General features: G+C 35.4%; 1 protein-coding gene across 1 annotated transcript in view; it reads right to left on the bottom strand.

Annotated features, from left to right (window-relative positions):
• The window catches only part of TTC27 (tetratricopeptide repeat domain 27), a 134,035-nt gene that overhangs the window by 25,126 nt on the left and 96,435 nt on the right, over nucleotides 1-12,474 (bottom strand). Inside the window, exons 11-13 of the mRNA XM_074165184.1 lie at nucleotides 9,834-9,929; nucleotides 7,406-7,528; nucleotides 1,065-1,292 (exon numbers count right to left, since the gene is read on the bottom strand). Coding sequence (XP_074021285.1) covers nucleotides 1,065-1,292; nucleotides 7,406-7,528; nucleotides 9,834-9,929 — 447 coding nt within the window. The remainder of the gene's footprint in view (nucleotides 1-1,064; nucleotides 1,293-7,405; nucleotides 7,529-9,833; nucleotides 9,930-12,474) is intronic.

Raw genomic sequence — 12,474 nt, 5'->3', positions numbered from 1 at the left:
TGTCCAGGTCACGCTGGATGGCAGCACAGTCCTCTGGAGTGTCAGCCAGTCCTCCCAGTTTGGTATCAGTGAACTTGCTGAGGATACACTCTGTCCCCTCATCCAGGTCATTGATAAATATGTTGAATGAAACTGGACCAAGTATTGACCCCTGGGGGACACCACTGGTTACAGTCCTCCAACTCGACCCTGCTCCATTAATTACAACCCTCTGAGTCCTGTCACACAATCAGCTCTCAATACACCTCACTTCCCCCTCATCTAGCCCACACTTCCTCAGTTTCCTGAGGAAAACTCAATGTGGAACTCAAAACATCAGCTTTGGTGGTATTCTTTGGAGGGCAAGAAGGAATATCCTACTTTCATGTGGACCTTAAAATGGCTCTGTTTTAAATTCTCAAGACCTTTCCACAGGGTGGACTTTATTGGGATAGGATATAGTGGCTCAGAAACTGAAACAAGATTACAAAAATTGTCTGGAGAACAGCTTGCAAAGATTCTGTCAAAATACTCAGCTTCAACAAGAGGACACTTTTAACTGTGGTTTCAGTTTTGATGCATTATTGTAATAAAAGCTACTGTCAACACAAGTGTAACACAACGCTTCTCAGTGACTCCAGAGCAGGACAGACTAGAACACTTGAAAAAGACTTCTGTGAAATACAGAGATCAGAGTTCAAAATTCAAAGCCAACAGACAAGGCAAAAGAATTATTTCATTAAAATCTGTACAGCATTCTTCTTATGATTATTTTGCTTGACATTTGTTCATGGTTTAGTTGATGATAATTATTAATTTTCATTGGCTTGATCTCTTTGAAGTATAAGAGCTGCACAGGTAAAGAGTTAGCTGCATGCAAGGGCCTGAAGGAAAAAGGATGTCTTAATTTCAGCATATTACCATTTTTAGCCAGGCTTCCAAGTACCCGGTGAAAAAGTTGCTAAGAAGAGTAAGAACCTGTTACTTTGACAATTTTGCACAGAATTGCCTTTTAAAAAAGCGTGTCATCATTCAAAACTGAACACACCAACTAAAACAAAGCCATATGTTTCTCATTTCCCAACCTGCATAGGGTTGATCTGCACTGAACGTTCAAAGCACTCCACACATTCCCTGAATTCCCGGTTGCGGAGATGGAGGAGGCCTTTAGAGCGTTGGGCACGGGCGCTGCGGTGCCTGGAGAGCTCCCAGGCCTTGTCATAGTACTGGTGGTCTTTAAGAACATCACCAAGCAAACAATATAATCCGGGTGTTTCCTTTTTCTCTAGCTCCCGCCTAAGTATTTCTTCCGCCTGTTAAAGAACAAAGAGAAATCAATACATAATGGGACAATTTATTTTCAGTTAATCACCCACCAGAACAAATACCTCTTTAGAACCCAGCAATCATCAGTTGAAGACTAAGAAGTAAGGATAGTAAGGAAACAGTATTTTGATCCAACTCAGCATCAAATATAAAGTCTAGAGAGAATCTGGTTCCAAACATTTGTTAAAAATACACACTTCAGCGTCAACATAATATGGTGGGTTTTGGTTTAATGCACCACGGAAAACCTAACCATTAAAACAAGAAGCAGCTTGCTCCTCCTTTTATTTCTTAGGTGTGTATTCTGTCCCAAGAGTAAATATCAGTCCTGGACATCACACCTACACCTACCTCTCAGCAATGCAGTATCAGCACCATTAAGGTATGTGCAATCCTAATAGTTTATAATTCATGTTTTTTATAAATCCTAATAAGTACTCTTGCGATGACTATGATTCCTTTTTCTCTCATTGCTCTTTTCTGAAAACAGTTATTTCCATTCTGTTACGTCTGAAGACACATCCACTTTCATACTTTTGGTTTTGGAAATGCTAGTCTTTTACAGAAAATGCACAAGTATAAATTTATCTAAATGTTTGAGATAAAATATACTCAGAATATACACAGCATTATGGAAAAGAAGACACGAGCTGGTGCTCCCAGACACGTTTTCTGAGCTGTAACCAACTTTCAAAAGCTTTTTATCTCAGGGTCACTATCTTGTTCTAACAATAAAATTATTGTTTCTCTTTTAAACAAGATATAGTGTGTTTTCTGTGGCTTTTTGAAAAGATAAATACACTGGACAGATGATCTGTTGTTCAGACCGACCTCTTACCTCAGTCCCCTGCTGCAAAAATGTAACAGACATAATTCAGCTTGTTATAATTTTTCTGTTAGGTAAGATCTGTTTGAAGCATCTGAACCAAGAAAGATTCAATGCAGCCCGCCACAGAACTGAAGTTTGACATTGTAACAGTAGTTAATTCTTCTATCATAGCTACTTTATCAAAAAGGAAAGCTGACTTCATCTCTGCATTTAAATTATTACTGCTTTTCTTTTTTCTATAAGAAATATTTTCCTTGCCCTTCAGATGTTCTCTAGAGAATCAGTCACTTACTCCTCTTCCTCCAATCATTAAAATTCACTGGTCCTATCTGAAAATCATCTTTAAAAAAATGGCTTTGTTTTGCTTTGTTTTGAAATATTTAATGTATTGTAATTTTAACACTTAATTCTTACTATCATTTTAGTTAAATAAAGTAGCAGTAAAATTCTACAAATATTTAAAGTGCACAAATGTGAAAAAGGGATGTATTGTTTAGATTTCTAAAGGGATCTTAAACTAGCAAAAATGGAATCCCATTAAGAAGAAAATTAGCAGCAGAATATTAGGAAAATAACTTAATGGCAATTGTTTTTAAGTGTGTATAGAACAGTCTCCAAAGAAAGCCAAAGAAACTATTACTTAAAATCTAGAATCAGCCTAGTCAAAGCACTAGAAAACCTCACCTAATAAGAAGACTGCACGTGCAGAGGGTTTGGTTAAGGGCAGTTTACTTCCTCTTCCCTGCCTCCATTAGTTGCTATGACAAGACTAAAGGAGCCCGTATTAATAATAGATCTTTAAGATTATTTTTTTCTAGAGCAGAGAGAACTGGGTGCTTTTTTTGTTGCAGTAATCACATTAGGCACCAAAAGGTAAGGTGTTTTTTTTCCCTTCAGATAAAGAAAAAAGACTGAAGAGTTGCTGTGTAAACAGCAGCTACGAGGTGAAAAGTGCACTGCATGCTGCTTCTTTACCTCTTCCTCTGCAGGGCACTCCCATGTTCAGATTGCTTTTCTGTGGCAGTGCCTAGTACTAATCATACACTAGACTAGAAAGCCAACCATTCACTAATTGCATCTCACATTTAGGAGCATAAAAACATCATGTTCTGGTCTAAACTTACAAGAATTCATTGCCAACATAAATATTTCAGCACACAGATAAAACAGAGAATTAAATGTCTGACTTTTTCTTCATCTGATTAGCTATCTGATCACATCTCTGGCATGTCACAAACCTTTTTACTAATTAAATCTTTAAATGCTAATACAAAGGGGATCTTAAAAAAAAAAAAAAAGGTATGCTCAAAGCATTTGTCATTTGTCTTCTACAAAACCAGATAATGCTTTAAAACAGGATTTCTAATTTTGCCTATGTTTTTGTGAAGAAAAATATTCCTGTCCCATAACTTTGTAGTAAACTGTTTTCAAAAATGCACATTTAATCTTTGATAAGAAGCCTGCTTCTGCAAGAAGAAAATCTTCCTCTTAACAAAAAATATTATCAAGAAACATTTTTCACGCAGCTCAGGCAATGTACATAAAAGAAATACATCCACTAGAGATTTATTCTTACTCGTTAAACAGATATTAATGATTAATTCACATGCTTTATAACTAAAAATGTATCTACATTAAATAAGCTTTGATAATAAAATTATCAATTAAAAGTTACCTAAAAAGAAAAACATGAAGCTGTATAACCCTTGCTGACTGACACAGATTTAATTATAACAACACTGATTTTCACAGAATGGTCTGTACCAGAATGGATGGCATTCAATACTCAGTTCAAAAGTCAGTTGATCTAAATATGAGAAAGATTTAGGCTGGTATCTTGCTTTCTGGGCTACTACAATTGGTATGGGAATTAAACAGGCAATGCTTCACAAAAATCCACAAACAGTAAAAAGGGTTTGTTTTAAATAAAAGGTGGTGCCCCTTTTTATTATTCAATACAGAGACTTCTGGACACCAAGTTCAAGATTCATCCTGCATTTGGCTTCCCAACCCTAAAATTCCACTTGCCGACCCATCCACGTGTGCCCGTGCTTTTATTTATTTGTTTCCTAAAAGGCCCTATTAGCCTCAGGCCTCACAGATCTACCAGTTCTATTATTTGACAGTTCATCCCCTTGCTAGTTCAAAGTATTTCCTAAAATGCTGTAATCTTCTTCTCTGCATGTTGTTTGCTAGGCTACCAGGGAAGTTGCATGAAGCAGCAGAACAGATGAGCATGGAACGAGGTAGTGAGAGAAAAGGAGAGCTCTTCAGTTTTCATTGCTTCTTCCCTGTAACTTCATGCATGACCTTGGCAAAGCATTTACTGCTCATTCTCAATTTTGTAGCTACACATAGGAGTGCTTACCTACCTTCTATGTCTCTTATGATACGTAGTGGAAATCAACCAAGTTCTTGAACGATCTCATGCACTAATCAGTGTAGTACTACTTGAGCTTGCATCTGGGAGGCATTTCCTGAATTTAAATGGGAGCTTCTGAGATCTTATCATAATTATGTTTCCTCACTCAAATGTTTTAGAGATACCTTTGCCATGTCATGACAAAAAATATAACTCTGTAGAACGTGGATTGCTGGGTACGTTGGTCTAAAACCATGTGTTTTAGACCAACATACCCATGTGTACCATGCTGTTTACTCTGAAGAGATGATGGAACAGGGAGAGGGATGACAACTCAATTGTAAGACAGAATACCTGGATAAAAGGTAGAGCTCATGAATTTATCAAAGGTCAGCAGCTACCATGCTCTAGAGCTCCTGAAAGCGAGAAAGGCCTCACTTCAATTGGAAGAATTGAAAATTCACATCTCCAGTTTATCCTTCCTTTTTTTTCTTTAGCAGAGAAATAGGACCATTCTTAGTGTATTATCCATTTCCAGTGAGGTTGAAGAGGGCCTCGTAGACCTTAGCCGAAAAAAAGTTGTCTGATGTCAATAATACTCTTGAGATCTCTGGGTCCTCCTCACAGTTAAAAGAAAGGAGAAGGACACTTTTCAACACCAGTTCTCACTACACACATGGGGATTATAGTCTGCTTTTGCAACAAGTCTGTTAAAGGAATACAACGAGTAAAAGACTGGAATGAGAAGACAGCAAGGTAAAAGCAACTATCAACATACTGTGCATTCAGATTTTATTTTTTTGTTGTTCTGTGCCCTTTTTGCGCATCGCTTGGCACTGTTACTCTTCTCTTGACTCATGTTATGATACCACTTTCTACTACTTTTGTTCAGATTACGAAACAAGTGAGTAGAGCGCCCTATCTAGCAACAGTAGAAGACCCACAAAAAAAGTCTGCTAAACGTTAGTGACATCGTACTCTGCAAAATTTGTACTGCTACGTGGCCCTGTTATAACTGAGTGAATAGGGAACTGAGTATTTCCCAAGTGCATAATGTGGAACCGCACACAGCCTTATCTACATGTACTATTTCTTTGTCAGTGCATAATTCAAAAGTAGGAGGACGGAACATATTCCTTTGATGCTCAAGTACTCATTAAATGCATTTATATTGCTGATATCTGGCTGTTTTACTAGATTTTTCAGTATTCAGGTCTTCTATATAAAAGCATTTGTGAGTGAAAAACATGCAGAAGTTTATTTAATAGAGTTTGTTGTTTTGGGGCACATATATGCTAAGTTCTTTAATGACATGAATATCCACTGAACAACACATTGCTCTAGTAGATTCTTGTGCATTTCTAAAAATAACTACCATATGTAAAAACATAAAAACATTTTTGACAAATACAAGCAGTTCACACACTGAAAGCTTTTTGTTAAGAAGCACAAATAGTCACTCCCCTTGGTGTACAGCTAAATGTTTCTAATTTTCTGGCTTTTCTGATCTGAATCTAGCTTTTTTCCCAGCACTACTGTTACTTACTACTTATACAGCATTTTCTGTTTTTCAAAGCACAGCACAAACTCTCATTCTGAAAGCATTTCTAAGCAGCTTCCTGTGTCAGATATCCTGTCCTATTCTCCAAGTGCCATTTTCATATCTCCCTAAGGGTAGTTTGTGAATGTAAGTAGGACAGAATGCATTTCCAGGAAATGGAAAATATTGACCTCTACTTCTCCACTGTACTGAAAAGATAAGGATATTTGCATACTAACCCCGAGGCATGCATAATGTGACAAAGAATTTGCCAGCAAAACATATCTGTCAGTTTTAAATGACCAAAACCTGGGCATTGGTGCACAATAATTGGAAAAAATACGCAAGTATGAGAAATTCTGCATTTTTTCTATTAATTGAAGTTATAACTCTCTGTTCTGTAAGCTTAAATTAGTGTAAGCATAGTCTTTGTGATTTTGTCTTCATAAAGGCACACATACATTCATATATTTAATGCTATCATATACCAAACAGAGGGAGAGAACAGGGAAGAAAAGAAAACCCATTTTTATCTGAAAGTGAGTATTTTTGAAAACTATATAAATTGTGAAAACAATGCCTGACAGCATAAGTTCCTGTTATTGTCTTTAGGTGTGAGAGATTGCACCAGAAAGAGAACACAGCTGAAGTTACACACAAATAGGCATTGTTTCCAGGTATCATTTTCTAAAATCTTCCTACCATTGCTGTTACTATTAACCAAATAATCAACAATAGGAGGGCTGCTACAGTCTGCTAGCAGCATTTTTAAATAATACTGTCACTGATACTTAAGAGTTAGCTGATGGCTTTAAATTGTCTTTGTCTGGAGCTGATCACATGTAGCTGCAGCAGTGTTAAAGAAATCATGGGAGAAGTTCAGGAAAACATCAACATAGACTTAACAAAATAAAGCCTTTTAATATTACGCCACTTGTCTGATTCTGTAACTACAGTTAATAGGTTGAAATCAAGTGAGAAAGAAAACTAATATCCCCTCCAGACAAAGCTCCAAGATCCCATCATGAATGACTGCTACAGCCTTCTTGAAATGTCCACATTACACCTTGCTGTGCATCCATAGCTGTCAATTTTCTTTGAATATTTTCAAGAATGACTATCACAATCGTCTTGCTTCCCAAGTTGTTTCTCATTAACCAACTTCTATTTCATGTGGTCATTACCCTAAATCTTTTTTTCTTTTAGCATTCACAGGTTATGACAGTCATGTGTCCATTTTTCCCAAACAGACTTTCCACATGATACGTCTGTACAAGTGTCATTAGTGAATTGACAGCTCAAGCCAGTCTTTCATACTTCAGATCTTATTTCAAGACAGGATCTCAGTTGTAAAAAACATTTTTATTACCTTCCCATGCTGTCCTGCTCTTTCATAGCAGATCACTGCATCTTCCCACATTTCCAGCTCCTCAAATATCTGTAAGGCAGAGCTGGTGCATCCCAGCTCAAAGAGCAAGGTTGCAAGCTGACGCTGGGAAGACAAGAAATTGCAGTTAACTGAAAATAGGTAAGAAAATACAATTTACGTTTTTAAAAGATGTTAGAAGCATTTCTGACATCAACAAGAAGCAGACAGATAATAAGGAATTATCCTCTTGAAACTTCAAGCTGGAGCCTCAATCAATGTATATACCTCAAAAAAACCCACCGACAGAACAATAATTGTTTTGATTTGACTTTTGTTCATGTCAGGAGCTTAGTTAATAATATAATGCAAAAATGGAAACAGACATGGCAAGGAAGAATTGACAGAGATGAACTTCCAGCCCTTAGAAGAGGTGCATAAGTCCATGCAGTTTGAGAGCAGCTGCAGCAGGACATGGGGAACACTAAGAGTAGGAAACAGAGGCTAAAGGAGGGCATTAAAGCCTCTTCTTGCAATGCTTTGCCATAGTAATCTGTACATGTGCAAACACAGATGGAGAGAAAGGCTCTGATGCAATTTTGTGAGGTACTCATGAGAAATCACTGTCCCAAACAGCCACTGCCAAAGGGTGTTAGTTTTTAGTCAAATCAATATTGGATTTGAGTTCAACTCCCTAGTTGAGTTTTCCTCACAGATAAGCCAGCCTCTTGTTATTTCAAATTCAGCTATTATTTCAGTGTACTTATGAAAATAAATGAGTAATCTTTTAATATAAAAATAAACACGGTATGTTTTCATGACTTTGAAAAGTTTTCTTTGGTCTTTTATTTATTTTTTAAGAGGAGATTAAAATCACGTATAGGTTTTTCATCTTTGAAGAAAGGATAACTTATTTACTATGTGTGACATACACAATTTGCTTTGCGAAAACAAATGGGAGCTTTCTGTATAAGGACACCTAACTATGCTATGAGCTCCCATACAGTGAACTTCTCCAGTGGTTTTGGTGATCCTGAAGGGATTCCCTCAAGTTCTCTGTAGATGTTGTGAACCTCTCCATGGGTTCAGTATAGGCTTGGGTTCAGTATATGTTACAAATCCAAGGAGTCACTATATAGGAATAGACTGGTAGTCAAAAAATTAAGAACTGGATACAGTTCTTTGACATAAGTATGTAACAAACTGAAAATCTGCAACAAAGTAGTTATTTGTTAGCTTGATATTAATTGCTTAGGAAAAAACCTGCATTTTTCAGTGTCTGGAACTGTATCTTATTTATGTTTTATTAAATTTACTCAGAGTCAAATTTGGTAAAATCTATATATGCAATGCCTCTTTCATTGCTATGACTAGAAGACAGCAGCCATCTTCCATTATAAATCCCTATTTTAGTATTTCTATCTTTGGCTTGGAAAATTGGCTTGGATTGAAAAGTGCCACTCTTGACAACTGGCAATGAAAACCACATTTGCTAGTTTTATTGCAAGTGCCTGTTGAAAGATTGTGTGGAATAATTTGAGAATGCTAGGAGAAGATATGATTGGTTAAAGCAATATGCATTGAGGTTAGAAATCAAAAAGGAATAAACACCATTAAAAGTAAACAACATGAACACCTTTGGAGTTATGTGATGCAAAAAGTTTTCTTAAGTTTGTTAAATCAGATCAGTTTGTTAAATCACCAGGTAAGACTCTAATGTTCAGATTTCTGTTCTAGAAAGAGTGAAGATGAACACTGTAGTTTTCGAGAAAAAAGATCCTGTCAGCAACAGTAAAAAGGAGCATGTCCTGAAAATAAACGCTTTCTCAGCTCAAGGAGTTCTTCAGTGTACTTTTGACTCCTAATGTGGATGCTGTGGCCATGATAGAATCATAGAATCACAGAATGGTTAGAGTTGAAAGGGACCTTAAAGATCATCTAGTTCCAACCCCCCTGCCATGGGCAGGGACACCTCCACTACAGCAGGTTGCTCAAAGAGCTAAAATGATCTACTTCCTGAAAACAACCTAAAGTGAGTGATCATTAAAAGATGAGAAAGGCGCAACTAACTAGCATAAGTAAACCAGTAATAAATAGTAAGACAGCGGCAAGATTATTTTTACAGGAGATATGTTGGAAGCTTGAAAGTTTTGGTCCATTTTTTACTGAATGAAAAGTGAAAGTAAAAAAGAACTGCACTACAAGCAATTACTTCTGTGCATTAGAGAACATGATATCTGAAAACAAAAGACTGTAGAACTTGATTTCTTTCCAGAAAAAAACCTGCTGTTTTGTTAGGTTATGCCTTTATTTCTACAGTGTTACAACTCAAGATCATATCACACTCTCTTGACTTTGGAGTCATGCAGTATAAAAAAATAATAAGAACCACAGACTTTTAAGTAAAGCTTCAGATGGGATTGCTTCACACCTGTATGGCCCAATGTGGAGGCACCTGACAACAGTAGAAAATCTTCATGCGTTCAGATACCAACGTATTTGCATCTTCAAATTGGTCTGCAAGTGCCTGTAAATGCAAAGTATATTCTGAATTATATTTACTTAGAATTAATCAATCTAAAAAAATAAATTCAAAGCATTCAGGATTTTAGGCATGCTTGACATAATGGAGAAACGATATTAAATATAACACTAAATGCCAGAAAGCTTACACCATAATATGCTATGAGTCTTTTTATTACCCCATATAAGAAAATGTAATAACATTTATGTAAAAACTCTTTATTACAGCTAATAATAAATAAAAAAGCTTTGAAGAGATTTAAATTTCAAAGTCCATGTAACAGAAATAAGAATCAAATCTACAATACCCAAAAAATGCTTGCAGAGTAAAACTGTATCAAATATTAAGGTGACTTTGCCTAATGCATTTCAATCCTTTAGCTAGTTTTTCCCTGTCTAGAATAGTATTGATGGGCTTTAGGCATGAAATTTCTTATTAAAGAGAAAGACAAACATCTTTGTCCACAAAGTGGAAAATCCTTTCGGAAGCCCAATTCTATTAATAAAGAATAATAATAATAAATGGTTGTGACTTGGAGTACAAATCAATTCAGACTTTTTTTTTTTCTTTTGATGGAGCTTTGAATTGTTGAAATGTTTTCTTCTGAAACCCTTCGAAAGAAAATGGTAACTTTCATAAAGCAGAAGTCCAGCAGCTTCAGCATTAACTTCTCTGAAAATCCACTATGAAGTTAATTCAATCAAAATTCAATACCAAGAAAAAGAAAATATTAAACATCGCTAGAGTCATAAAGTTGGTTAGAAATTTTAAGGTGAGGGAGAAACTCTCTTCCAATGCCAGTCATCACTAAACTAGCAAATTTAAGGCCAGACGTATAAATAAGGGTACATTAAATTACTTGCCTTCACATGATTCATCTATCCAAGTCTCGCATACAACTCAGTCAAAAATTTATAGAAGGAGTTAGACAGGTTCTCAGACTTTTCTCAGCATGGAAAATGAATGCAAAGATTCCCAAACAAAAGGAAAAAACTGGATAGGATTGCTTCTTTTTCTCTCTTTCTAAATTCAACTGTTGGCTACCCAACCTGTATCAATAATGCAATAGTTTTGTAAAATTAATATAATCATTTATGTGATTTAAACTGCTAAGCATCTTGTAACTGCTGTTGATGTTAGTGGGATTTATTAGGTGCCTTCATTCTTTTAATAGGAAAAAATGACAACAGGCAGCAATAATTTAGGTTTAAATCTCCACTTAGCCTCCTAATTTTAAATACTGATATTTAAAATATTCAATCTTATTCATATTCTCTCTCATAAAATTATCTCCAGACACCTGTTCCTATAGATTATCCAAAAACCTACCCCAAGAAAATGGTTGAGGTATATTTGTAATATGGAAAGGGATAGACTAATAAAATCACATCCCTTTACACAGTTCCAAGCAATCCAAAAGGAGTCAGATTCAAATAAAACCTTTAAAGTAATGTTATTTAATTACAGAGTTTACTTGACTACAAACTATATAACAAATCATTTCGCAGTTTTAGTTTTGCTCAAATGTTCTAATGCTATGCAGAACTACATTTTTCTATATTCTGTTGCAACAAATATTAAACTGAAAAATTGTTCAATTCCTTGGGCAATCATTTTACAAGACCAGACAAAGCAGTAACCTACAGGTGGAAAATTTAAAATTAATAATTGCTCTAGCCTGAGAAAAGCCAGAAAATCCTAAATATGTCCTGCAAAATAATTTTTTGAGAACAGGAAATGGATGGCAGAAAATGTTTTAAGTCAATGAAAGTGTTTTGTTCTTGGTTTAGCTTTCTTTTTTTTTTTTAATTATTTCTATAGTTCCAAAAGAAAAACTGGAATTCAAAGAAAAACAGTTTTTCAAAAGCAACATATTTTATTGGAAAATTTGTGGCCACATCTTTTCTACAATTCCTAAGCAGAAAAGCCTAATGTAAATTACATGTTGTAGGAGAATATGATTTTTAGCAAGTAGAATTCTCTCCCTTCCCAAAACAAACACTGTACTCTGCACATAGATCCAAACCCTGAAAATGTTGGTAGAACTTATGAATAGTACACATTTCCTAAAAGGTATAAATGCTAATGAACTTAAAAGTTATTAAAACCCATGGTTTATGCATGCCCTCATATATTGAAAAAATAAGCTCTGACAGTTCTGCCTATTTGTGAACTATAGAAAATGAGTTACTAAAAAATTGCTGAATTTATGTTTCTGAATTATGCTTGAAGAAATAAAATTTGGGTTGCATTATGGTGAGAAAATGAGAATCCTAACCATATTGCACAGCTAATATCTAATCATAGAACAATAAATCAATAAAATGAGCAAGATAGCACTGCCAAGAGAGCATTCTTTCTCATTAATAATCTTCAGGATAAATATTATGTGTAAAAAAAATAATCTATGCAAACATAGAATATTTGCAACACAATCAAAGAACATATGACTTGGTGTCTTAGTTTAACCCAAACCTCAAATTCCTGCCTTGAAACTTGTTAAATAGAACTAGAGCAGAAACCAACGAAAATTCACAACTCTAAATGA

The sequence above is a fragment of the Numenius arquata genome, chromosome 2 (genome assembly GCF_964106895.1).
Source record: "Numenius arquata chromosome 2, bNumArq3.hap1.1, whole genome shotgun sequence".
Lineage (NCBI taxonomy): Eukaryota > Metazoa > Chordata > Aves > Charadriiformes > Scolopacidae > Numenius > Numenius arquata.
Note: the sequence above shows the minus strand (reverse complement) of the source record. Positions and strands in the feature narration are given on the sequence as shown.